The sequence below is a fragment of the Papio anubis genome, chromosome X, assembly GCF_008728515.1.
Source record: "Papio anubis isolate 15944 chromosome X, Panubis1.0, whole genome shotgun sequence".
Classification (NCBI taxonomy): Eukaryota; Metazoa; Chordata; class Mammalia; order Primates; family Cercopithecidae; genus Papio; species Papio anubis.
This window is the reverse complement of record NC_044996.1, coordinates 1,634,413-1,659,952: the sequence shown is the minus strand read 5'-3', so window position 1 is coordinate 1,659,952 and position 25,540 is coordinate 1,634,413. Positions and strand designations below refer to the sequence as shown.

Below are 25,540 nucleotides of genomic sequence, written 5' to 3'. Positions count from 1 at the left end.
TGCTCTCTGGCCTCAGTTTCCCGACTTATAAAATGGGAATGCTGAACTAAGTGACCTCCCAGAGCACTGCCAGCCCAGACAATCCAACCAGGGGAGTGTGGTAGGGTGAGGGTGGGCGTGGAGGCTATAGCAGTGGGAGGAGGGAGTCCTGGGCCAGGACCAGGGAGGCCCTGGGGAAAGGAAAGGAAACGGGAGGCCAGGGGAGGCCTGGGGGAAAGGGGGAGGGGGAGGAAGTCCCCTCCTGGCCAGGTCACTCCCAGAGGCTGGGCTGGGCCAGGGTGGGGCGGCCGATGGAGAGCAGATCTGAGCACCCAGCCACCTTTACGCTACCACCCAGCTGCCCAGGAGCCCAGCCAGGTAAGGGGCTGCACAGGCCCGCCCCCGTGCCCAGTCCCCAGCCCTCGGATGGCCTCTCTCGGCCTCGGTTGGGGCAGCGGAGTTCTGCGTGTCTGCCTGGGGCGCCCACTTCCAAACCCGGGACTCATGGGCTGCCTGGGGGATCCTGGGTTCTGTGCATCCATCTGTCTGACCATCCCTCTCAATTTTCCCTGCCCAGGACTGGCCATACTCCCACCGCACACGTGCACACACGCGAACAGGCACCCACTGTGCTAGCATCTCTGTAAGGGCTCCAGTTCAGAGACCTGGGTCATTGGGCTGGCCCCTCGGGCAGAGGCTGAGTCTGCCCATCTCCTCCAGGCCCTCAGAACACCTGTCCTGGCCCCACCATGCTCATGACGTTCACCACTTCCGGTAAGGCTTGCCCCCCCCCCATGAGCCCAGTGGGCAGAATGGCCTTGACGATTTAGGGAAGCCCCTCTTTCTAAAGACCTCCTTCACCCTCACCTCTGGATGCACCTTTCCAGGCTGCCAACGAGCGGGGAGGGGGGCATAGCCCCACTTCCCTGCCAGGGCTGGGGCTGGGGCTGCCCTTCCTTATGGACTGCATGAGCCTGGGGTGTGTATCCCCCATAACATGGCTTTCCTGGAGTCCCCTCTGCTAGGAGCCAGGAAGAGGGTGTCCAGATGGGGGCACGGGAGGCAGGCCTGAGTCCCCATGCACAGCACCCTCTCTAACTGGGCCTTCTTCCTCACCTCTGCCCAGCTGTGCTTGGGCACCTCTCTCTGCCCAGCAACAGCAGCCAGGAGAGGCCGCCGGACACCCGGGACCCGCTGCTAGCCCAGGCGGAGCTGGCGCTGCTCTCCATAGTCTTTGTGGCCGTGGCCCTGAGCAATGGCCTGGTGCTGGCGGCCCTAGCTCGGCGGGGCCGGCGGGGCCACTGGGCACCCATACACGTCTTCATTGGCCACTTGTGCCTGGCTGACCTGGCCGTGGCTCTGTTCCAAGTGCTGCCCCAGCTGGCCTGGAAGGCCACCGACCGCTTCCGTGGGCCGGATGCCCTGTGTCGGGCTGTGAAGTATTTGCAGATGGTGGGCATGTATGCCTCCTCCTACATGATCCTGGCCATGACGCTGGACCGCCACCGCGCCATCTGCCGTCCCATGCTGGCGTATCGCCATGGAGGTGGGGCTCACTGGAACCGGCCAGTGCTGGTGGCTTGGGCCTTCTCGCTCCTTCTCAGCCTGCCCCAGCTCTTCATCTTTGCCCAGCGCAATGTGGAAGGTGGCAGCGGGGTCACCGACTGCTGGGCCAGCTTTGTGGAGCCCTGGGGCCGTCGCACCTACGTCACCTGGATCGCCCTGATGGTGTTTGTGGCACCTACCCTGGGTATCGCTGCCTGCCAGGTGCTCATCTTCCGGGAGATTCACACCAGTCTGGTGCCAGGGCCATCAGAGAGGCCTGGGGGGCGCCGCAGGGGACGCCGGACAGGCAACCCCAGTGAGGGAGCCCGCGTGTCAGCAGCTGTGGCCAAGACTGTGAGGATGACGCTGGTGATTGTGGTCGTCTATGTGCTGTGCTGGGCACCCTTCTTCCTGGTGCAGCTGTGGGCCGCGTGGGACCCGGAGGCACCTCTGGAAGGTGGGTATAGCCATGGCTAGGGCTGTCGGGGGCCACTCGGGCTTGGCAGCGTGCCCCGGTGCACCACCAGCCATCCTGAGCCCAACGTGGATCCCACCACCTTCACAGGGGCGCCCTTCGTGCTGCTCATGTTGCTGGCCAGCCTCAACAGCTGCACCAACCCCTGGATCTATGCATCCTTCAGCAGCAGCGTCTCCTCAGAGCTGCGAAGCTTGCTCTGCTGTGCCCGGGGGCGCACCCCACCCAGCCTGGGTCCCCAAGATGAGTCCTGCACCACCGCCAGCTCCTCCCTGGCCAAGGACACTTCATCCTAAGGAGCTATTGGGTGTCTTGCCTCCAGAGGCTTTGAGAAGCTCAGTTGCCTTCCTGGGGCTGGTCCTGGGGGCCACTGGGAAGGGGACCCATGGAGAATTGGCCAGATCCGGTGGCCCCGAGACTGGGAAACTGTGTGTCCCTGGACAAGCCGCAGCCCCTGCCTGGGTCTCCACATCCCCAGCTGTATGAGGAGAGCTTCAGGCCCCAAGACTGTGGGGGCTCCTCAAGTCAGCTCACCGTGCTGGGTGTGGGAGGAGCTGCGGCAGAGGGCTGAGGGGCCTGGGGGTGGCAGGAAAGAGGGAGCAGGTGCCCCCAGGTGAGACAGCGGTCCCAGGGGCCCGAAAAGGAAGGACTGGGCTGGGGCCAGGGGACCTTCCTGTCTCTGCCTTTCTAATCCCTCCCTTCCTCCATCTCTCCTCATTCTCTCCCTAATAAAAGTTGCAGCTCAGCTCATTTTCCACATGGCAAGGGGTCTCTTTGGATCAGGGTAACAGTGGGTGTGGAGGCAGCACACAGCCATACACAGACCCCCACACACATACCCACAGTAATGTGCACAGCTCTGGAACCCATGGTGCAGGCGGCCAAGTCTTCAAAGCTGCAGGACCCCCAGGGAAGCTGTTCTGGCCTCCAGCACCCACCCACCCACCCCTGAGACAGAGAGCTGGCTCCCATCAGGGAATCAACACGAGGTCTTTATGAATCACCACCCAGCCCTGCCAGGCATCTGAGCAAGGGTACCTGCCACCCAGCAGCCACTGACCAGCCCTCCACAAAGTCGCAGAATAGGGCTTTCCCCAGCCTCCAAAAGGGGTCTGGGCCAGGGCTGAGAGGCAGGCAGGGTGTGGAGTGGGCATCCCTGCATGTGCGGCCCCATCCCACCTCTGCACAGGGTGAAGTGCAGGCACCCTGAACTTGCTGGACAGGGTTGGAGAGAAGCAAGAGGGCTGGGGAGAGTGGCCGGTCCAGGGGGTAGCCGCCTGAGGCACACAGCTCCAGCAGCAGCACCTCAGTGTGGCTTGGGGGTTGTGTCCAGGCCCTGGGGGTGGGATGCTGAGGGTGAGGCTGGGGCCCCAGGGCCCCGGGAGAAGCCTTTGTTCTTGCCCAGGCGGCTGCCGGCCGGTGCCTTTGGGCTTCGGGGCCCAGGGCTGGGAGAGGTGGCAGATGCTGGCCCGAGGCCCTGGCGGACAGAGGTCTTTCCCAAGAGCTCCTTAAACACAGAGTCCATGTTCTGTGCCACGGCCTAGTGGAGGGGAAAGAAAGGGAGGGTGGCCAGTGAGCTCCCCCGACTGACCCTACCCAAGACCCACCTGAGTTCCTCCCACTCCCAAAGCAAGTCCTCAGACAACATCCCCAGTCCCTCAGCCTCCAGGTCGCTCTCCCCCACTTCGCACCTGGCATCCCGCCTGCCCCTTTTGGTGTCTCTGTCACAGTCTCCTCTGAGGACAGCAATTCCTTGGTTTAGCCCGAAAGTGGGGACCCCTCTCTTCTCGCCCCCACTCTTTCCTTGGCAGATATCACAGTCCCCCTGCCCGTGGCCTCAGGGACCGCCAGCATGCGGGGAACTCCCAGGTCAGTGTCCTCCCATGGCATCTCCAGGCTGCTCTGTCCCTGGCTCCCGCTCCTGCTCCTGCGTGTCTACCCGACCCTCCCTGGGCTCCCTAAGCCGGGGGGCTTGGCCACACCTGGGACACCCACATGTTCTCGGGTCTCTCCTCCTTGGGCTTAGCAACTTTCCCTGGGCTTCCACGTTCAGCCCAACAGTGTTCACAGGTCCCATGGCACAGAGCATGGAGCAGGGCTCCCCAGGTCGTGCGCTTGCCAGAGCCACATCTTGAGCCTGCGCTCTGCTCCTTCGAGAGCCACTGCTGCCCCACTCCAATCCCCAACCAGCCACCCCCTCCTGCCTCCCTGCCATCTGTCCCTTTCATCCTCCCTGGCATGCCAGGCGCCTGCCATGGCACCGCCTGTTACCTAGCCCAGCTACAGATGCCAGCCTTGAAATCTGCCCTGGAGTCCCTTGCCTCTACCAGGTAAACAGCCTTAACTCAGCCCTGCCACTCCCTGCTCTGAAGCCGAACATGAATTCCAACATGCAAGCCCCAGGCTCTAGCCAGGCCAAGTGTCTTCTGTCCCTCTCATCCCTGCCTCTGTGGCCATCCCTCTCCATCCCCACTCGCCCTTACATCTTTGCCTTTCTACCCTCCATGGGGTCTGCCTTGGGCCTGTGTGTCTGGCGGCAGGTTCCCCTGAGCTAAGGCCAGGGAGGGCAAGGACTGGAACCTCAAGGAGGGAGGAGTTTGGCTCCCAAGGGAAGGCAAAGATCCCCCCAGGACAGATGTCCCTCACCTGCCACATACCCACTCTCACCTTATCCACCTCCACGTGTTGCTCCGGGGAGGCTGGGACCAAGCAGCGTCGTCTATGTCCAGAGAGTCCCACGGCCTCCGGTGAGATGCATGGCTCTGGCCTGCAGGACAGACGGGGAGCCTGGTGGGGGCTCTGGGAAGTCCCTGAGCTAACTGGGCAGTGGCTCCTCCCACCCTGGGGTGTGGCCAAGGAAAGGAGGCTGGCCCAGTGGTCCCCAAGCTCCTCTAGAGCCTCTTTCCCTGTCACAAGCTGGGTCACTCTGTCACGTCCTCATCTGCCAACTCCTCCCACTCCCACGGGGCCAAAGCCTGACCCCAGTCCCCTCTGGCCTAGAACAGCACATGTGTGGGTCCCCCAAGCCCTGTCTTCTTGCTCACCGGTGAACCAGCTCTGATGCCAGGAGGCCCTCAGGACTGCTCCCAGACTCCCCTGCAGTCTGCGGCCCTGCGCCCACCACCTGCTTCTCTGCCCTGTGGTGGGAAGCACCAGCCTGTTTTGAGTGCTCCTTCCCTGCACAGGGTCCAGGGCCAGCAGCCTCCGTGCCAGTCAGAAGTAGTCAGACAGGCTCCATTCTCTGGCCTAGCCCAGACCTTCAGAATCTAACTTGGGGTCAGGGGAGGGCTGGATGAAGGGGAGGTGCGGAGACTCCAGGAACCCTGGGGCCTGAGCGCGCAGCTCACTTACCCCTCAGGCAGTGTGATATACTTGTGGGGGATGAGGCCCCGCACACCATTGTGCTCCCCCCGCCACCAGTCGCTCGAGGCCCTCTCGTGCAGCCGCAGTACGTCCCCCCGCCGGAAGCTCAGCTCCTGGGCCGTTCGGCCCGTGTAGGCAAAGCAGGCCACAGCCTCCACAACCCCCTCCAGGTCTGGGGAGGAGAGGGGGGTCCAAGCTGTGGGGGGGGGGGGCGGGTGTGGACACTAGGGCAGGGACAGGGTGGGGCTCTCTGCCCATCGCCCTCACCATCCTCCTGGGCAAGCATCTCAGCTTCCAGCTCTGGCTCGTTGTCCGCCCCCAGGCTCTCCAGCTGGGCATCCCTGAGGTTCAGGGCAGAGCAAGGTGGATGAGGGGGGCTCTTCTCCAGTGGACCCCCCATCCCCTCTGCAGCACCAAGGGTGTACCCCAGGCAGCTGGCGGAAGGCGGTGCCATGCACTTCTCGTAGACGGGGCCAGGCAGTGAGGTCAGGGGCGGGAAGACCCGATCTGGCTGCAGTATGAGCGTCTGCACCAGCTGGTTCACCCGGCCCTGCAGCGCCACCGGGTCCTGCCCAGCGGGCACCGGTAGCAGCGTGGGCCCAAAGCACACGGCCAGGTTGTAGGGGTCCATCATGTTCTCATCGCTGTACTGGGCCAGGCTGGGGGGACACACACATCACAAGCAGAGAGCCCGCACCCCGAGTCCCCTTATCCCCTCGACCCTGGCCCCCACCCCAGCACTCGCCCCACAGCACTCACTGGTTGAGGAAGTTGAAGAGGTAGCGCAGAACCACCAGCACTGGCGCGGGCAGCCGCCATAGCAGGCGGCTCACGTGCTCCACCCTCTCTGCCATGGCCTCCAGCTCTGTGGCCAAAACCGCCCAGAGAGAGCCGAGTGAGTGGGGCTGCCCTAGCAAGTGCCCTACCCCCACTGGCCTCAGGCCCCGGCCTCACCCGAAGAAGCCAGCAGCTCGCTGAACAGGTCTGGGGGGAAGAGTGGGGGCTCCAGGCTCCGGAAGTAGAGCTTCAGCACCCCGGCCACCGAGTCCAGATCGTGGGCAGTGCAGCCCTCCACCAGTGGGTCCTCCCCTGCAGACAGGCGAGTGGTGCAGTGGGGGGAGGAAGCTGGTAACGTCTGCCCGAGCCCCCAGCCCTGCCCGCCCTGCCCGTCCCCACCTCTCTCGAAGGCATCACGGATCTCTGAGACCCGGAGCTGGGCACCCGACACCCGGAAGATGCCTTCGTGCTGCAGGCCTGTGGGAGGACAACGAGCTGGTGGGCACTGAGCATCTTCCCCAGCCCCTCCAGGATGGCCTCCCATGCCAGGTGCTGGGAGCTGGGTGCTGGGTGCCAGGACAGCGGGAGGGGCTGGGTCCTGCTTACCGTTGAGGTTAATGAAGCGAATGCAGCTCTCCACCACCAGGGGCACAGGCTGGCCTGAGCACTGGGGACAGAGGGTGTTTACTTCACCATGGACACAGTATGCCCTGTGTTGTCATTCAATTGCTTTTTTTTCTTTTTGTGAGACAAGGTCTCACTCTGTCACCCAGGCTGAAGTGCAGTGGCATGATCTTAGCTCACTGCAGCCTCGACTTCCTGGGCTCAAGTGATACTCCTGCCTCAATCTCCCCAAACGGTGGGATTACAGGCATGAGCCACCGCACCAGGCTGAGTGCTTTTATTTTCTCTCAAGAACACATCATCGTTGTCGGCATCGAGGCCTAGCACACTCTTAGGTGTCTGATATCTTTGATGAGGTTTCAGGCAGTGCCTTACATTTTATTTGCAAATTATTGCTGGAATATAAAAATGCAATTGAATTCTGTACACCGACCTTGAATCAAGTAACATTTAGAAACTCAAGCTGGGTGTGGTGGCTCACGCCTGTAATCCTAGCCCTTTGGGAGACTGAGGCAGGAGGATCACCTGAGGTCAGAAGTTCGAGACCAACCTGACCAACATGGTGAAACCTCACCTCTTCTAAAAATATAAAAATTAACCAGGTGTGGTGGTGCACACCTGTAGTCCCAGCTACTTGGGAGGCTGAGGCATGAGAATCGCTTGAACCCCAACAGGTAGGAGGTGAAGGCTGCAGTGAGCTGAGATCGTGACCACTGCACTTCAGCCTGGTCAACAGCACAAGACCCTGTCTCAACAAATAAAATGCAGCGAAAAAGAAAGAAACTCAAAGTGTCTATCAAAGAATCTGTTGATTTCCGGAATGTTCTACACACATAACCACATCACTGGAAAATGATGGTATCACCTGATCTTCTGGTATTCTCCATGCCCAGCCCTCTGATGCTTTCTTTACTTTTCTCTTTTCTTTTTTTTTTGAGACGGGTCTGGCTCTGTCATTTCCAGGCTGGAGTGCAGTGGCTGGATCTCAGCTCACTGTAAGTCTTCGGGCCCTGGGTTCACGCATTCTCCTGCCTCAGCCTCCCAAGAAGCACTCAGCAGGCTCACCACCTCGCCTCGCTTTGTATTTTTTTGCAGGACAGGGCTCCCCACTCGTGTTAGCCAGGATGGTCCGGGATCTTCTGACCTCGATCCCCGCTCCCCGGCCTCCCAAAGTGCTGGATTACAGGCCGAGCCACCGCTGGGCCCGCCCTCTTTTTCTTTCCCTTTTTATTCTCTGTATTTCTTTCTTTCTTTGTTTCTGTCTTTCCTTTTTTTCCTCCTCCTCCTCCTCACTTCACAATTATGGTGATCAGATTACATGTTCGCTACCTTTTAGAGTTTTAGTGAGACGCTGGTTCTCACCGTTGCCCAGGCTGGTCTTGAACACCTGGGCTGAAGTGATCTGCCCACCTCAGCCTCCCAAAGAGCCGGGATCACAGGCGTGAGCCACCGTGCCTGGCACCCTCTGATACTTTCTGATCTCAGTATTAGTTTTCTGATCTTTCTTGCTTCCCCTTATTTCACTGTCCAGGACCCCCAGTACCACGCTGGCCAGAAGTTGCAGGGGAGAAGCTCTCAATATCTCGCACCTAAAAATGCTGCTGCCCCAGGTTTTCTATACATTCCCATTACTAGTTAAGGATGCTCCCTTTAATCAGCAGAGGCTACAGGGGAGCCCAACAGTGGCCTGGAAGAGGCCCACCCAGAAAGGGACAGTTGATGACTGAGAGTGGAGGACCCTGGGATCAGGCAGATGCTCTGGTCACTGAGGTGACCCAAGGCTGAAGAAAGACCAGCATGTACAGGTGGGCTGGCATGTGGGGCAAAGCAAGTACCTGGATAAACTTCTCCATGTCTCCCCCAAAGAGTCTCTGGTTATACTGGGAGTTGGGGCGGGGGTGGCGGCTCTTCTGGAATTTTCTCTGTGTGTACTGGGTCCTGCGGTGAACGGGAACTGGCTCTGAGGGGGCCGGGCATGGAGAATAGGGTGCCCCACCCACCAGCCCAGCCAAGTAGGCCTCTAATTCTCTGAAGTTGTTCCACAATCCAGTGCGAAAACTGGGATATTGAGGCTCAGGGAATTGGGCAGCTGAGCTGGGCCCGACAGAGAGAAGAGATGGGGGACCATCGCAGGGCCCCAGCTTCTCAGAACACACCAGCCCCTCATGAAGGACTCACCAAGACATCTCCCGCTCCTCCTTGTCACCTGTGGGGTGGGAGAACATTGGTCTGCCTCTCAGGCCAAGGGTCTTCAATGCATCCCAGAGAGAAAGGTGTGGATAATGGCCAAGGACAGGCAGGAGGGGAGGACCGTGGGCTACATAGGGTCCTGGGCCCACCTCGCTGAAGGGCCTCCTGCAGCTTCTCGTGCTTGGCCTGCAGCTTGGCGAGGATGCTCCGTCCACTCAGATACTCCTGGAGCTTCTAGGCAGCCCCAAGAAGAGCCCAAAGTGTTAGCCCTGGCTTGAGCCCCTCCCTCTGCCCCAGCCTCGCCCCCACGGGTCCCACCCACCAGCCCAGCCCTCCCCACCGTGAGGTAGAAGGTTTCGGTCTCCTGCTGCTGGCCACGCCTCCGGCCTGCCTGCCGGCTGCCTGGGTCTGAGCTGGTGGACTTGAGGGACTCGGTGGAGGGGCTGGTCTGGAAGGAGTCGAGCACATCCCCGTCATCCGAGGCCACCACCTCCAGCAGGGCCTGCAGTGTTGCCTTCAGCGTCTTGTTCACCTGCAGAGGAGACCGCACAGGGTGGTAAGAGATGGGGGACAGGGATGGAGACAGGAAGTCCAAGTCAGAAGGAAGGGACCAGAGGGAGGCGGGCAGGCAGGGCAGCCACTTCCAACAGCAGGCTATACAGGCTCCAGGTCCCTGTCTCCCTCTAACCCCCAGTGGGCTGCCCAGACCTCCTCCGTCTCGATGGTCTGTCGGTCCAGGCGGCTCTGGATGTTCTGGGCTCTGGGCAGAATCTCGTCCTGCAGCTCCATTTCAACGCAGATCTCAGCCACCTGCAGAGGGTGGCGGCCAGGGGGCTGAGGGCTGCGCTTGGGCAGTAGGTGCCAAGATTCCCGGGGCATAAGGGAAGCAAGCACCCTTTTGTGGCCTGGCGGCCAGACACAGGACCACCAGCCCAGACGCTCAGCTGAAGAATGGCAGAAGGGAACACATGTGTCCAAACTAAGACTTGTCCACAGAGGTTCATAGCGGCACCACTCATCCAACAGACGGATGGCTAAACTCAGTGCAGTCTACCCACAGAATGGAAGAGGATTCAGCCAGGAGAAGGAATGAATCCACTTATGTAAAGTGTTCAGCCAGGCAAATTCATAGAGACAGGAAGCAGAGGAGTGGGTGCCGGGGGCTGGAGAGGGGAACAGGGAGGAGTAGTGGCTAATGGCTCCTTTAGGGGGTGACAAAAATGTTCTGGAATTAGATGGTGATGGCTGCACAACTCTAAATATACTAAAAACCACTGAACTGTACACTTTACAACAGTGAATTTTATGGTATATGAATCATACCTTAATAAAACTCTTATTTAAAACAGAATGGTGGCCCAGCGCAGTGGCACACGCCTGTAATCCTAGCACTTTGGAAGGCTGAGGCGGATGGATTATCTGAGGTCAGGAGTTCGAGACTAGCCTGGCCAACATAGTGAAACCCTGTATCCGCTAAATATACAAAAAATTAACTGGACATGGTGGTGTGCATCTGTAGTCCCAGCACTTTGGGAGGCCGAGGCAGGCAGATCACAAGGTCAGGAGTTCAAGACCAGCATGACCAGCATGGTGAAACCCCGTCTCTATTAAAAAAAATACAAAAATTAGCCAGGCATGGTGGCACGTGCCTGTACTACTTGGGAGGCTGAGGCAGGAGAATCGTTTGAACCTGGGAGGCAGAGGTTGCAGTGAGCCGAGATGGCGCCATTGCACTCCAGCCTGGGTGACAGAGCGAGACTCCATCTCAAAATAAAATAAAATAGAATAGAATGGTAAAGAAGACTGAAGTCTGAGACAGAACAGGGAGGGCCCAGCCCCACTTCTTCTAGGGAAAGGAGTAGACAGAAAAACTGCTCACTCTAACTGGGCAGACATAAATTTCCGTGTGGCAAGATGAGAGCAGCTTGCGTCATGGGCAGAGTGGGAGCCAATACTTTATGAAGGAAGGAATTACTCTTTTAAGCATGTAAACATCCAGAAAGTTGACATTACAGTTAAAATTGAAAGTGAGGACTCATCTGTGGCTAAACACTTGCCCTGCTCTCCATCTCCACCAAGCCCCGCCTTACAGGACTGCAGGAAGGTGCAAGTCATGGAGAAGAAAGTAAGGCCATTTTGAGATGGGCTCCGACATGGCTGACCCTTGAGGACATGGGACTCAGTGAAAGGAGCCAGTCACAGAAAGGCCCGCACTATAGGATTCCACTCCTGTGAGGGGCCTCAAATGAGAGCCGTGAACTCTGTAGATGGACAGTGGAAGGGGGGGTGCCAGGGGCTGGGGGGTGGGGAGTTGGGGTTGAACGGGCCACAGCTTCAGTTTGGGAAGATGAACAAGTTCTGCGGCTGGATGGTGGTGATGGCTGCACAGCACCGTGAATGTGCTTCTGCCCCCGGGCCGCACACTTAAAAATGGTGAATGTGGTATGTTTTATGCTATGTGTATTTTGCCACACATTTTTTTAAAAGTCCATCTAGGCTGGACTAGCTCACACCTGCAATCCCAGCACTTTGGGAGGCTGAGGCGGGTGGATCACTTGAGCCCAGGAGTTCGAGACCAGCCTTGACAATATGGTAAAATCCTGACTCTACCAAAAATACAAAAATTAGCCCGTCTCATAACCCGGTCTCAAAATAAATAAATAAATAGATTAAAATTTAAAAATAAAATAATTGTTTTTAAAGTACAAATCTTAGCCACACATGGTGGTATGCACCTATAGTCCCAGCTACTCGGGAGTCTCAGGCAGGAGGATGACTTGAGCCCAGGAGTTGGAGGCTGCAGTGAGCTATGATCACACTACTGCACTCCAGCCTGTACAACAGAGCCAGACCCTCTCTCTAGAGAAAAAATAAATCTATCCATACCCTAGGGAACATTGAAATTTGATCCCTCCCTTAAACTCACACGATCAGTAGAAAACTAACGATTTGCTCTCTGGAAAGGATATAGCAGGGATTTTGGACTCAGGGTCCTATCAGCCCAGTCTCAGTGCTGTCCTGCTGAACACCGGAAATGTCCCAGAGTATCAACATCAGGCAAGGCCACTGTGTGACCTTGATGGGCGAAGACAGAAACAAGACCACTCTGCGATCACGTCTGAGTGAGGACAAAATCAAGAACTTCTTCCAAGCCACAAAATCATCCCTCCATCCTGGTTAATGTAAGTGACTATGACTTCCTCGCATCACTTCAGCTTCCATCACTGTCTCCTTCTAGATAAGATTAATCAAGACATCCAATCATACATCATACAATTACTCTGCTTCCAGAAGGCATTTAATCCAGGACCAAGCCCCACTTACCTGGGCCCTCCCCGCAGATCCCTTAAGGCAAGCCCAAGTCCTCTACCACCCTTCTACCACCTCTCACTGAGAGGCCCCAGGTTCCCCACAGAGCAGGGTTCCCTCTAGCAATGGAGATTACAGGACTGTTCCTGTTAGGCTTTGGCTGGAGGGTGTGGAACTGAAACCAGGTAGTTCCAAGGAAATCCACACAGCAGAGTGAGCTCCCAGCCCTCTCGCCCCCTCTCCTCCCTAGACAGGGTCAGAAGAGTTTCTACTGGGGAAACTGGCTAGGCCAGGAGGAAACACCACAGACATCCACATTTGTGGGGTATGTGTTCAGGCCTCTTCTTAAATATGAACTGACGGCCAAGAATCACCAAACAGACACGATCAGCAGAAAACTAACGATTTGCTCTCTGGAAAGGATATAGCAGGGATTTTGGACTCAGGGACAAAGCAAGAAAATAGAGCAGATGCAGGAACAGGAGAAAACAAAAAACATTTCAGGCGGGGCATGGTGGCTCACACCTGTAATCCCAGCACTTTGGGAGGCTGAGGCAAGCAGATCACCTGAAGTCAGGAGTTCGAGACAAGCCTGGCCAACATGGTGAAACCCTGTCTCTACTAAAAAATAAAAATAAAAGGGTCGGGCATGGTGGCCCACGCCTGTAATCCCAGCACTTTGTGAGGCTGAGGCAGGCGGATCACCTGAGATCAGGAGTTTGAGACAAGCCTGGCCAACATAGTGAAAGCCCGTCTCTACTAAAAATACAAAAATCAGCTGGGCGTGGTGGTGCACACCTGTAGTCCCAGCTACTTGGGAGGCTGAGGCAGGAGAATTGCTTGAACCTGGGAGGCAGAGGTTGCAGTGAGCCGAGATTGCGCCACAGCACTGTAGCCTGGGTGTCAGAGAAAGACTCTGTCTCAAAAAAATTTTTTTAATTTAATTTAAAAAATTAAAAAATTAGCCAGGTGTGGTATCTGGTACCTGTAATTCCAGCTAATTGGGAGGCTGAGGCAGGAGAATCACTTGAACCTAGGAGGTGAAGGTTGCAGTGGGCCAAGATCGTGCCACTGCACTCCAGCCTGGGCAACAAGAGGGAAACTTCCTCTCAAAAAAAAAAAAATAAAAGTTTCAGAAAGATTCAAGAAGTACTGTATTCATGAAATAAGAATAAAGGGTTGGCCGGGCACGTGGCACACCTGTAATCCCAGCACTTTGGGAGGCTGAAGCAGGCCAATTCTTTGAGCCCAGGAGTTTGAGACCAACCTGGGCAACATAGTGAAACTCCCTCACTATAAAATATAGAAAAATTAAGGCCGGGCGCGGTGGCTCAAGCCTGTAATCCCAGCACTTTGGGAGGCCGAGACGGGCGGATCACGAGGTCAGGAGATCGAGACCATCCTGGCTAACACGGTGAAACCCCGTCTCTACTAAAAATACAAAAAACTAGCCGGGCGAGGTGGCGGGCGTCTGTAGTCCCAGCTACTCGGGAGGCTGAGGCAGGAGAATGGCGTAAACCCAGGAGGCGGAGCTTGCAGTGAGCTGAGATCCGGCCACTGCACTCCAGCCTGGGCTACAGAGCGAGACTCCGCCTCAAAAAAAAAAAAAAAAAAAGAAAAATTAGCCTGGCATGGTAGTGCAAGCCTGTAGTCCCAGCTACTTGGGAAGCTGAGGTGAGAGGACCAGAAGGTTGCATCTGCAGTGAGCTGAGATCACATCACACCACTGCACTCCAGCCGGGGGGACAGAGTGAGACCCTATCTCAAAAACAAAACAAAACAAAGAATACAGACATTTTCAGATGTGCTAAGTCAGGAAACCCTTGGTGAAGGCGTCCACGAAAACAAGGGTATCAAACCAAGAAAGCTGCTGCCGTGGAATCCAGAAACAGAGCACTGGGCAGAAGCGAAGCAGTCCAGACTGGAGGGCTCTGGGGCTCTGAGGGAGGGCGCAGAGGAGAAGGTGGACCCCACAGGGTGCCTGGTGTGGAGGACAGTGCTGGGACGAGGTAACGATCAACTCCTAGCAATGGGTATGTTCTAGCAAGCAGCATTCCTGAGGCGAGGGAGTTATAAATTTCAGAAGAAAAGGAAAAATTGTCCAAGGAAGGACATGTGATTCTAATACAGTACATGGCTCAGCTGCCAACAGTACCTGTTGCCATGGTGATCGAAACATTGAATGTTAATTTAGCCAAAAATTCTGGAATAAACCCACAGGGAGAACAAGATGCAGGGAAGCGTGTGGTGGCTGTGAGAGATGCTAGTCGTCATTGGCCAGTGGAAAATGGCTGCTTGATGCTGAGAGGTGGGTGGCTGTTTCTGGGGGTGGAAGCTGGGAATAGGAGGGGTAGGTTAGGGAGTAGCTGTGTGCCATCAGAAGCCCTGGTGATGTTGGACTCTTTGTAAAGTTCCAAGTCGGCCCACAAGGGGCCCAGTGTAATCCCAGGTCATTGCCAATGCCCATCAGGATAAACTGCTGCAGGAAAAACTAGCTCGAAGAAGAGTAATAAAGAAGTCCGATTCTGCCGGGCGCGGTGGCTCAAGCCTGTAATCCCAGCACTTTGGGAGGCCGAGACGGGCGGATCATGAGGTCAGGAGATCGAGACCATCCTGGCTAATATGGTGAAACCCCGTCTCTACTAAAAATACAAAAAACTAGCCGGGCGAGGTGGCGGGCGCCTGTGGTCCCAGCTACTCCGGAGGCTGAGGCAGGAGAATGGCGTAAACCCGGGAGGCGGAGCTTGCAGTGAGCTGAGATCCGGCCACTGCACTCCCGCCCGGGCTAAAAAGGCAAAACCCCGCTCCAAAAAAAAAAAAAAAAAAAAAAAGAAGTCCGATTCCATCTTACTGTGTGTGTGCTTCATTTCCTCCCAAGTTTGTGTCACGAAATTTAAAAACACAGAGAAACCAGCCCAGAACAATGTATGGGCAGCTACATGGCTGCCTGCTGCATGGTTTGAACAGTTAGTGTCTTGCCCTCCTTGGCCATTGTGGCGGTGCACCCTTGGAGTGAGGCTGCAAATGGAAGTGGGACAGTTCTCTAGCTGCTGCACTGCCTGAGACCATGGAGAACTTGGATTCCTGAGCAAAGCGTGGGTCACGCCACTCCACTGCCCGCCAGTACAGTGAAGGCCAGAGAATGCCAAGCCCAGCAGGGGGTGACCCTCACCTCATCCCCATCATGGGGGTGGTAGTCAAAGCGCAGCGGGGGACAGAAGATGGCAGCATGCACCTCGAGAACCTTGGCCTTGTCCCCTGAAGGATCCAGGGCCTCCATGGCTTCTTCCAGGCTGCCCAGGCCCTGCACTTGGGAGGCTTGGGTGCGGCTCTCAGCAGCCATGTAGCTTCGGAGCACCTGCCCCAGGGCCAGGTGGAACCCTGTGTCGCAGCACTGAGGAGGAAACAAGGAGATGCTTGGGTGGGTCCTGGAGCTGTAATTTCCCAGCCCCGGGGCACCAGGCACCTTTTCCCACCTGCCCACCAAGGACTCACATCCATGAGGTCCAAGACGTCATGCAGGTAGTAGTTACTGACAGCGGCGTTGACGCTGGCCAGGCTAAGCAGGTACTCATTGCGCGCCTTTGTGCACTTGAGTTTGTGCTCCATGAACTTGGCCTGCCGCTACTCAAGACAATGCAGGTGTGCCAGGGTCACGCACGTGGCCAGCCCCTATCTCTGGCCTTTCATGTAATGCCCATCGCCACCTCTCTCGCTGTGGACAACTACACCGGAACTGGTCAAGCCCAGAAGTCCTGCTGCCTTCCCCACACCACAGCCCAATGCCAGGAGGTGACTTGACTCCCCGGCTGTTCACCTGCCAGTGCTGGCGCTGCCTGCTGTGCTTCCGCCACTTGCCTTGGTTCGAGCCACAACATTCCCCACAGAGGTGGGGGGTGACACAGAACTATTCACAGATACCTGATGAGTGGGAGGCAAGCGCTACAAGTGGCACCCCACCATGGAGGGTGTACGAGAAACCCAGCTTGGAGCTAGCACACAGGTGCAATAGCTGGAAGTGGCCATAGTATCTCTGCAGGCCTGTGGGCTGAGGGGGGAGCCAGCACTCTAAAGGGGTAGGGATAGATCATCAGAGGGCCATGAGACAGAACCTGGTGGCAACTGTCTGTGCTGGCACTCTATTTTTTTTTTTTTTGAGACAGAGTTTCACTCTGTCGCTCCCAGGCTGGAGTACAGTGGCATTAATCTTAGATCACTGCAACTCCGCCCAAGTGTCTGCTATTCTCCTGCCTCAGCCTCCCCGAGTAGCTGGGATTACAGGCACCCACCATCATGCCCGCTAATTTTGTATTTTTTCTTTTTTTTTTTTTTTTTTTTTTTTTTTTTTTTTTTTTGAGAGGAGTCTCTGTCGCCCAGGCTGAGTGCAGTGGCCGGATCTCAGCCTCACTGCAAAGCTCCTGTCTCCCCTGGTTTATGCCCATTCTTCCCTAGCCTCAGCTCTCCCGAGTAGCTGGGATCATGGTGGCACCTCACCACCTCGCCTGCTAGTTTTTTGTGGCTCTTTTTAGGTAGAGACAGGGTTTCACTGGGTTAGCCAGGATGGTCTCACTTCCTGACCTCGTGATCCTACTCTGCCTCGGCCTCCCAAAGTGCTGGATTACAGGCTGAGCCATCATACCAAGCATCATTTTGTATTTTCTAGTAGAGATAGGGTTTGTATTTTAGTAGAGACTATGTTGCTGTTGGTCTTGAACTCATGACTCAGGTGATCCACTCCACCTCGGCCCTCCCAAAGTGCTACTTCATATGGCGTGAGCCACTGCGCCCGGCCAGCTGGCACTCCTAACCACAGCAACCAGGGAGACCTTCCCCCAACACAGCCAAACTCTGTCATTTCCCCTAAGAACACCGGAGATGCCCGACTCCCTCCTCTGCTCCCAGAGTCCCAGAGACCATCACTCTCAGCCCCGCACAGCCTGGCAGCTCCATCTAGGCATTTCCCAACCTCCCCACTCTCTCTACTGGGCTCACCCCAAACGCCCTTTCTCCGTGCGTGTCACCCCATCGCCCACCTTAAGTGTCTTCTCGCCCCTTTCAAACCTTATGGAATGGCTGGCAGAACAGCAGAGCTGCAGGAGCCCTGCTCAGAGCTTGCAGAGGTTGCGTGGGGCTGTCCAGGGCCGGGTGACCATTTTGCCCGCTCTCTCAGGCCCTGGGAGCCTTCCGTATGGAATCCCTGGAACCTGATGGCACCGTCCTGCCATTCCTGCCCTCCCCTGCACCCAGCCCTGGCTTCCTCCTCAGCACAGCAGGTCCTAGTCAGGGCCCATGCCCCATAGGCCTGCATCCGAGGTGCCCCCCAGGCCCACCTTCTCCACCAGCCGCCCTCCCTTCTTGAGGGAGCTCTTGCGGAGGGGCCCTGCCTCAGTGGCAGCAGCAGTGGTGGTGGGGACACTCCGGCCTGCCCGCTTCTCCTCCTGCCGCTCAGCCTCCCGGAGCTTGGCCTCAGCATTCACGCTCTCCATGTGATATGCCTGGTACGTCTTCTTGGCCTGCAAGGAGACCCAAAGCAAGGTAGTGCTGCTGAAGGCCACAGCCGGGCCAGCCCCTAACCCTCCATCCCTGCCCCTCTGGAACTTGGATCTCAGAGCTGGGCAATCCCATGTGAGCACTTAGCCTAATGCCTTCTGCTTAGGGAGAGAGGGCCTTTGCCCCTAGGTGCATGCTTCTCCCTGAGCCTGGCTTGGGAGATGTGATGGTCTGGGGATGTTCGTCCCCAGCTGTGAGTGGCATTTCTCCCTGGGCCATTGGGGCAGGCCCCTCCCCGGCCCTTTCCTCACCGTCTGGAGCTCTGAGACCACCTCCAGGAGCTCGTCCTGCAGCTGCTGCTCCAGATCCCTGCTCTAGAGGCAGAGGCAGAGGTGAGCACGGCACTGCCCAGAGAGGCCCCGCCAGGCACTGGAAGCTCTGCCCAGCTCAAGCCCCATCTGGGAGGCACACAGATTCACTCTGCCTGGTCCCCACCTGGCCTCCAGTGCCCTCCCAGCCTCCTGATCCCAAAGCCTTGAACACTTCCCATGGCCCAGGGTGAGAGCCTCACCTTCTTGACCAGGCGCCCCACGTCCTCCGCAATGTGACTCAGGCGCTGGGCCAGGGGCCCGGCCAGCACCTCGCTCAGGGCCGCGCTCTCCCGGCTCTGCTGCCGCGTATGCTGCAGCAGCACTGCCCAGCAGTGCAAGGGCGACAGGAGTGACGGCTCCTTCCTGGGGGTAGAGGGGCAGTGAGACCTGCAAGCAGACCCTGCCGTGGCCCCCCTGCCAGCACATCACCTACCGGAAGCTTTGGTGCTCCCGGCTGCTACCCAGGCGGCCTCCACGGCTGGAGAAGCGCTCGGCCAGCTTTTCCAGGCCCCGGGAGTACTCCAGCTCCACCTCAGCGCGGCGCCGCATGAACTCTGCCAGTTCCTGCAGCAGCTCCCGCCGCAGTTCACCCTGCAGCTCCAGGCAGCGCAGCTGCTCGCTCAGCTGCCAGCGCATCTCTGTGGGGGGAACCACAGCTCAGGCCTGGCCAGCATGCCCTGCCTGGGTCAGCCAGGCCAGCGTAGGGTGGGAGAGGCAGAGACACACAGACCCCAGTCCCGTCTGCTCTGAGGGCTCCTTTGGACCCAGCCTAGGTTGAAGGCAGGAACTAAGAGGGAAGGAAAGAGGCTAGGCCCCTGCAGGCAGATCTGGCCTCAGCTGTCCAGCCCACCTCTGTGCTGAGGCCAACAGATGGCCCGAGCCACCCGGTTGAGGGGGAAAGAGAAGGGTGTCCTAGAGAGAGGGGAGAGCCGCACAAAGGCCCAGTGTAAGAGGGAGCAAGGCCGCCCTGGGAAGGGTGAAGCCATTCACAGTGGGTGGAACACAAGGCTGCCCAACCCTGTCTCACCCCAACGCCAGCCAGGCACCTTTCAGTTTGGCTTCCTGTCTCTCCCTCATTCCTGGAAAGCCACTGAATGGTTTCCCCTGCCACTTCCTTTCCCCCAGTACCCAGGCCCCAGGAGGTGGCAGCCTCCCTTGCAAACACACAGATACACAACACACAGATCATAGCGCTGCTCAGGGCAAGCCTGCAGTGATCTCGCAGTCTCAGTGGCTGGGGAACCCTGCCCTCAGGCCCCAGGGGAAAGGACAGTCCACAGTGAGGGCTGGGCACCAAGGAGAGCTGATCCCACCTTGGAAGTGAAAGGGTGGGGCAGGGAGCTAGTCCCTGTCTTCTGTCCCCACTTCCCACTCCCAATCATCCCCCGCCCCACCTGTGCATTCCCTCACCGTGCAGAAAGAGTCACACCCAGGGCCCCATACCGCCAGCCTTTTGACACCCTATCACTGGCTTGATTTGGCAACACTGCTTCCCCCACACAGGCCTGAAGCAAAGAAGTGCCTGTCCAGCAAGTTTAAGCAACCTGCGGAAGACACTTTTGCCACCTCCTGAGTGCCCAGCCAGGCACTGAGGGTCCCAGGTAAATAAGATGCTAGCTCAGCTTCTGGCCAGTAGGCTGCCCACCTACTCATCTCCATGCACATCCCCAGGGAGGGACATGAATTGATTTCTTCCTTCAGCAGAATGTTGATTATGCACCCATTCTGTGGCAGGCACGTTTTAAATACAGAGGCAAAGAGGGTTGACCAAGTGTCTGCCCTCTTGGAGCTGGGATTGGAATGGGGCACGGACACATACCAGAATGTCCAGGAGTGATGGGTGCTGAGAAGATGAACACACAAAGCAAGATCAGAGCCGGGGGTGGGTGGGGACAGGGAGGATCTCTTTTTAAAGGAGGGTGGTCAAGAACAAGCTGCATCGTTAGAGCAGAAGGCTGCAGCTGGCTGTGTGGGGGCAGTAGGGGGAGTCCGAGAGACCGGTAGGGACAGATGGCACAGAGCCCGTGGTCTAGGCAGAACTCCCAGCTGGACTCCGAGTGAGAGAGGAGCCACAGTAGTGGGGGAATGTGGTCCAGCTTCGTTTTCAGGGCCCACTCACACTGCCAGGTGGAGCCCAGGTGGCCGCTACCGCACTAGTCCAGGCAAAAGACGGCAGGGATTCAGACCAGGACAAGCGAGGGAGGACTCCGCTGGGAAGAGCTCAATCCCGTTGGATTTCTGTCCCGCCAGTGACTTCCCAGGGCCTGTTGCATGGGGACCCTGTGGGTTTGGCCTGCCCAGCATCCTTACCTCCTCCCTGATCTCCTCTTGCAGAATGTCCCCTCCCTAGTCTCAGCTCCCCTGACTCCAGGTGCCCCAGCCCTGGCTGCATGCGTCACCCACCCCTCCGTCCCTCCACTCCCTGCCCCCACCAGACTAGCCAGGTGAGGGACCCAGGAGCCTGATCCTTCCAATTGAATTACTGAACAGGAGAGCTCTTCCCACTGGGGGATCAAGCTGGGTAAGTGGAAGCCTGGGGCGGGGGACCTCCCGACAGGGCAGGGCAGAGCCCACGATGCCAAGTGAGACAGATGGAGAGTGTCCTCATCCTATCTGAGGCTGGCCTCCTGTGGTTAACTTGTCAGCTCCAAGGCCAGGTGGGGTGGGCGCTAATGCCATTTGAAATCAGGAGAGTCCTCACTGAATCAGTTTAACGTTTTGTTTTATTTTGTTTTGAGACGGAGGATATTGCCCAGGCTGGAGTACAGTGGTGCAATCTCGGCTCCCTGAAACCTCCGCCTCCCGGGTTCAAGCGATTCTCCCACCTCAGCCTCCCAAGTAGCTGGGACTACAGGCATGCACCACCACACCCAGCTAATTTTTGTATTTTTAGTAGAGACAGGGTTTCACCACGTTGGCCAGACTGGGTCTCAAACTCCTGACCTCAGGTGATCCGCCCGCCTCGGCCTCCCAAAGTGCTGGGATTACAGGCATGAGCCACCACGCCCAGCCCGGTTTAACATTTTTTGATAGAAGTAAATTTCATTTCATTCCAAGAAAGGTGCGACTGCTCACCTCACTGGCCCTCTGGAGCCTGTCTTGCCCTGCTTCCCCCAGAGGAATACAATCTCTGGGGACTTATGACAACTGAACAGTGCAGAAGGAACCAGTAGAGGGAACCGCTGCCTTTCTTCATCACTGCCGGCAGTAAAAGCTAACTGGAAGCCATGTCCCAGTCCAGATCCGGGCATGCACACCCGGCTGGTGTTGAGCAGGAAACTTGTGAATTGCAAGTTGATTGCACTGGTGGCTTTCCTGGCTGAGCTTTCAGATCTCAGTTCAGACAAACTCGTCAGCACACCCTGTCCTGGCCTCCCCCCAAACTAGGGCTGGCCCTCTTCCGACCCCTTCTTGGCACACTGCACTTTCCCTCTGTGGTGCTTATTATCATAATGGAAAGTCTATGTCTCCCCCACTAGACCCATGAGCCATGTGAGGGCAGGGTGGGTGCTGACGCCATTTGAAATCAGGAGAGTCCTCATTGAATCAGTTTTTACTCTGGGTAAAAAGCCAGGGCTGGAGGGGCTGGAGTCGGGGTTCTCTCCTGTACAGCAGTATACTTCCAGGGCCTGGGACAGCAGAGATGTATAGGAAACATCTGGCAAAAGGAGAGCTGGAATCCATGTCTGCCTGAATTACAGAGCTGGGCCCAGGGCCCCACCAGCACTTCCTGTGAGCAAGGCATTTGGTCTCACTTCTGCTGACAAGCAAAACAGAAGAGAAGATGGTCTCCAAAACCACGGCTATGCTGACCTTTGAGAATTTAGGGTGTCAAGACAGTGACCCCGTTTTGTAGCATGGTAGGAAGTTTTTCTAGGGTGTGGGATGCAGACCCAGAGCAAGTGAGGAACCCTTAGTCTTGCTCGAAACCCCAACTTTTCAGTGTGAAATCACTGACCCATATTTGCTGATTGAAGTTTTCCAAGTCTTTCAGCTTCATGGCATTTTGGGGAAGCAGGATGGAGATGATTACTTCCATCTGAGCAAGATGATGGTGAGGCTTGGAAAGCTGGCTCACCCTGCGTAGTCACCTCAAGCTGGTTCTGGACACAGGCTGCCTTTTCCAAAGGAGGAGGACTGGGGCATACTTTAAAGGGTATAAATTGCTTGCACTGAATAATGATGTTAGAACCTACATCTCTGGGTTGAAAGGCACTTCAAGGGTTATTGCATTCTACGTCCTAGAAGTTGTAGTGCTGTGTTACCACGGGCAAGTCACTGCACCTCTCTGAGCTTGTTTCCGTAACTGGTAAAATGGAGTGATTGAGAGTGATATGGAGGAGCTGCTGGCGCTGAGATGCTGCCTCTTTCCTTTGCAAGAGTTACCATGCCCTGAATAAGATGGGCACAAGCTATTGGCTAAGAATTTGCAAAGCTGATTTGCATGTGATTTGCACATGGGTGTTTATCAGAACCCAAAGAGGTTCAATTTCAGAAGGCTGAGAAGCCAGCCCTGTTAAATCTCTCAACCAAGACTCACTGCGCCAGCTTGACCCAGAGACAGTGGCCCTTGCCTCTGATCCCCCTCAGTGCTAAAGGGGGGCAAAAGGTGCTGAGGCTCCAGGGACTACACTGGGGTTAGGGCCAGGTGATCTCCACCAATCCACTCACCCAGACTCCCTTACTCACCCCCCACCCCCTAGCCCAATCAAGGTGGTTGACTTCACTGTAGCTAAACTACCGCCTTCTGGGGGGCACGTTGGTACATCCGGCTCCCCTTTACCGGCGGCCACCAGTGTCTACACTGAACCTTGGGTGAGGAGCAGAGACCCAAGGAGGACAAAGACCAAAAGAAGGAAGACAGGAAAGAAGGAAGGGAAGATGGCAGGCGGTTGAGGCCAAATGGGCGTGGGGAGGCAGGCAAGGGGCTCAGGCTCCCTCCTCCACCCCCACTCCAGAGGTCGCTGGGGAGAGCATCGGGCCCTGGGTCAGCGCGGGGACGCTTGGGGCTCCCTCACGACCTTGGGGTCTCCGCAGGAAACGAGCCGGGAGCGCCCGGCGCCCTCTCACCTTTGACTTGCGTCTCATACTCAGCCTGCAGCCCCCGCTCCCGCCGCAGCTTCCCGTGAGCGGCCATGGCGGCCTAGCGGCCGCGCCGTCGAACCCCACTGCTCCCACGCGGCCGTGAGTGGGCCCGGCGCCGGGACTTGGGGGCGCTGCGGCCAGCACCCTGCGCGGGCTCCGCCCAGCCCCGCCCCCAGCGCGGCTCCCGGTGGGGCGGGGCGGCCCAGGGCTGGCACTGCCCGCGAGGGGCTCCTGGGGGCAGGGCGCCCCTTCCAGCCCCACTGTGCCCCGGTCTTGCCGTCTCCTCCCACTGGGCCTGCACCTAGACTGCCTTGTGCCCAAAGCCCCGCTGCCAAGCAGCCGAAGCGGGCATGAGAACCCCAACATAAGCTGGCATCCCAGGCTGCCATCCCCCCACCTCCAGAAGGCTGTCCCTGGTCACCACTGCCAGACTGCACAGTTCACAGCGGGGCCGCTGGCCCACAGTACCAGTGGACATGAACACCATTGCTGCCCCAGGCTCTGGACTCCCCCTGGGTGGCCTGCTTCCCCCAGACATCGGATGGGGTCCTCCCTTCCCAAGTCAGCCCCCAGAGAGGTCCAAGGAGCCTTGAGAGCTGGGGTGGGAAGTTCAGAGGGGAGGGGGAAGGAAGGTCAGCACCAGAGAGCAGAACCTCAGCAGCTGGCTGCCATTCCCTCCAGGCCCCCTTGGTAGGGGAGGAGAGTTCAGCTCCGGTTCCCCTTCTGCTCAGCCCCACGATTTCCCCATAGGCGGTTACCACTTCCTGCTGCCGGAAGAGACTGCTCTGCCTCCCTTCCCCTGCAGCTGCACCTGCCCGTCATAGGCCTGAGGGGGGCAGCCCCCTCGGAGTAAGATCTTAGCCACCCTGGGGGCAAGTCTTGGGGCCTCCCTCATCCACGGGTGGTGGGGCTTTCCTCCACTCTCTACCACAGGGCAGCAGCTTTTCTCCGGGAAATCGGGAAGGCAGGAGGCAGGAGGCGGTTGACAAGTCAAGCAGACAACTTACTTCAATTTGGTGGGAGGGAAATCCCTGGGGTATAGATGTGGGGAGAGGGGCAAGGCACTTGGGCACCAGGCGTCTGTTCCGAAGGCGGGCCTGCGGGCACTAGTGCAGGGGTACTAGGCGTGTGTTTACACGCATGTCAGAGTAAGGCTCTGTGCAAATGTGGGCACATATGACCCTGACCTGCAGATCTGGGGAGGAGAGGCTGTGCGGGTACTTCCTGCCTTTCAACTTTGAGCAATTAATTCTCTTGCCCAGAAGGAAAAAAACACTCCCTCAGCTCCCCGCCCCCTTCTCCCAGTACCAAGGCCCTTCCCGAACACGTCGTCGAGTGTGTCTGCAGGACCTGGGGCTTCAAGGCCTGGGAGCTAGCCAGACCCAGGCAGGCCCAGGACCTGGACTTCCAGCAGCTGCCCTCGGAAGTACCGATGTTCGAGTTCTCCAGCGAGACTAGAGAGCCTGCGCCCCTGCCTACAGCCGCACCCACACCCCAACCTGCTCCTGGTTGGGAGACTCCCACGTCCCACCTCTGCCTCAGGCCAAGGGGAAGCAGGGACCCCCGCCCCTCACTAGCTGGCCCCAACACACCCTGCCCCTCCATCCGAGCCCCGACTGGTCCCCAAAGATCCCTCCACCCAGCAGAGCCAGACACAGGGCTCAGGCAGGCAGGAAAGGCCTCAGTCCGTGCCTTCAAACGCTCTCTTCGCTCCTTTTTTCACTCCAGAGCTATTCCTAGGATGCCCCATTCAGCCCGTGCTTTAGAGCCTGAGTGTTTGGCCCAGGCTTTTAGGGCACTTGTTTGGCATTTAAGGCCCTGAACGCAACTGCCCCCTGCTGCTCGCTCTATCCTTCGCTCCATTGTTCCCCTTCAAAGCATTCAAAAGCCAGGCAGCCCGCAGAAGGCGGGGACCTGTCCGCATGGGGACGGAGGGAGCGGCCGACAGGCATCGGGCCCGCCAGGGACGGATGGCAGAGGGCGGGCCGGGTCCAGCGGGCCGGGCAGGGGCGGAAGGAGGGCGCCGCGGACGCCGTGGGAGCTTGGGCCAGCTCCCTTCCACCGGCGCCGGGGCGCGGCCGAGGCAGTGCGCAAGCCCGCCCTTCCCCCGCACCCCACGCGCAGAACCCAGAGCCGCCGGACCAATCAGAGCCTGGGAACGAATCTTGCCGCGGGCTTGCGAACCGGAAGACACTGACGCCAGGCGCGGGGCGGGCCAGAGCTCCGCCTCCGGCCCATACAAAGGGAAGCCCACGTCTTAAGCCAATCAGAACACAGCCTCGCCCGAGCCGGGAACCGGAGAGCTGCGGGCGTGCGCAGACGCGCCTTTCCG

At 57.9% G+C, this 25,540-nt stretch overlaps 2 protein-coding genes across 10 annotated transcripts; one reads left to right on the top strand and one right to left on the bottom strand.

Moving 5' to 3' along the window:
* Positions 1–230: 230 nt before the first annotated feature.
* AVPR2 (arginine vasopressin receptor 2) lies at positions 231–2,758 on the top strand. Of its 2 annotated transcripts, XM_009198486.4 has the most exons (4): positions 231–357; positions 557–753; positions 1,106–1,981; positions 2,090–2,758. In XM_009198486.4, the coding sequence occupies exons 2-4, from the start codon at positions 729–731 to the stop codon at positions 2,293–2,295; spliced, it is 1,107 nt and encodes a 368-aa protein (XP_009196750.1). In that variant the 5' UTR covers positions 231–357; positions 557–728; the 3' UTR covers positions 2,296–2,758. The 2 variants fall into 2 exon arrangements, with proteins under 2 accessions (XP_009196750.1, NP_001162262.1); NM_001168791.1 differs by lacking the exon at positions 231–357 and having other exon boundaries at positions 729–753; positions 2,090–2,295.
* Positions 2,759–2,970: 212 nt separating this feature from the next.
* Positions 2,971–23,882, bottom strand: ARHGAP4 (Rho GTPase activating protein 4). Of its 8 annotated transcripts, NM_001168792.1 has the most exon segments (22): positions 3,306–3,539; positions 4,667–4,766; positions 5,044–5,136; positions 5,351–5,534; positions 5,630–5,703; positions 5,788–6,021; positions 6,122–6,227; positions 6,317–6,451; positions 6,539–6,616; positions 6,746–6,806; positions 8,599–8,701; positions 8,942–8,969; positions 9,103–9,187; positions 9,294–9,485; positions 9,662–9,763; positions 15,435–15,656; positions 15,758–15,886; positions 17,593–17,775; positions 18,064–18,126; positions 18,324–18,486; positions 18,557–18,761; positions 23,194–23,260. In NM_001168792.1, coding segments are annotated over 22 exon segments (2,841 nt in total).
* Between the last annotated feature and the right edge of the window lie 1,658 nt (positions 23,883–25,540).

Bases quoted from the DNA above. Each gene is read 5' to 3' on its own strand.
- AVPR2 (XM_009198486.4), top strand. From the start codon at position 729: ATGCTCATGACGTTCACCACTTCCG. The intron at 754-1,105 runs GTAAGGCTTGCC...ACCTCTGCCCAG, and splicing joins CATGACGTTCACCACTTCCG to CTGTGCTTGGGCACCTCTCT. The intron at 1,982-2,089 runs GTGGGTATAGCC...CCACCTTCACAG, and splicing joins CCCGGAGGCACCTCTGGAAG to GGGCGCCCTTCGTGCTGCTC.
- ARHGAP4 (XM_009198487.3), bottom strand. From the start codon at position 23,260: ATGGCCGCTCACGGGAAGCTGCGGCGGGAGCGGGGGCTGCAGGCTGAG. The intron at 9,486-9,661 runs GTCTGGGCAGCC...TCTCCTCTGCAG, and splicing joins AGACCATCGAGACGGAGGAG to GTGAACAAGACGCTGAAGGC. The intron at 6,807-8,598 runs GTACTTGCTTTG...CTCTGTCCCCAG, and splicing joins ACATGGAGAAGTTTATCCAG to TGCTCAGGCCAGCCTGTGCC.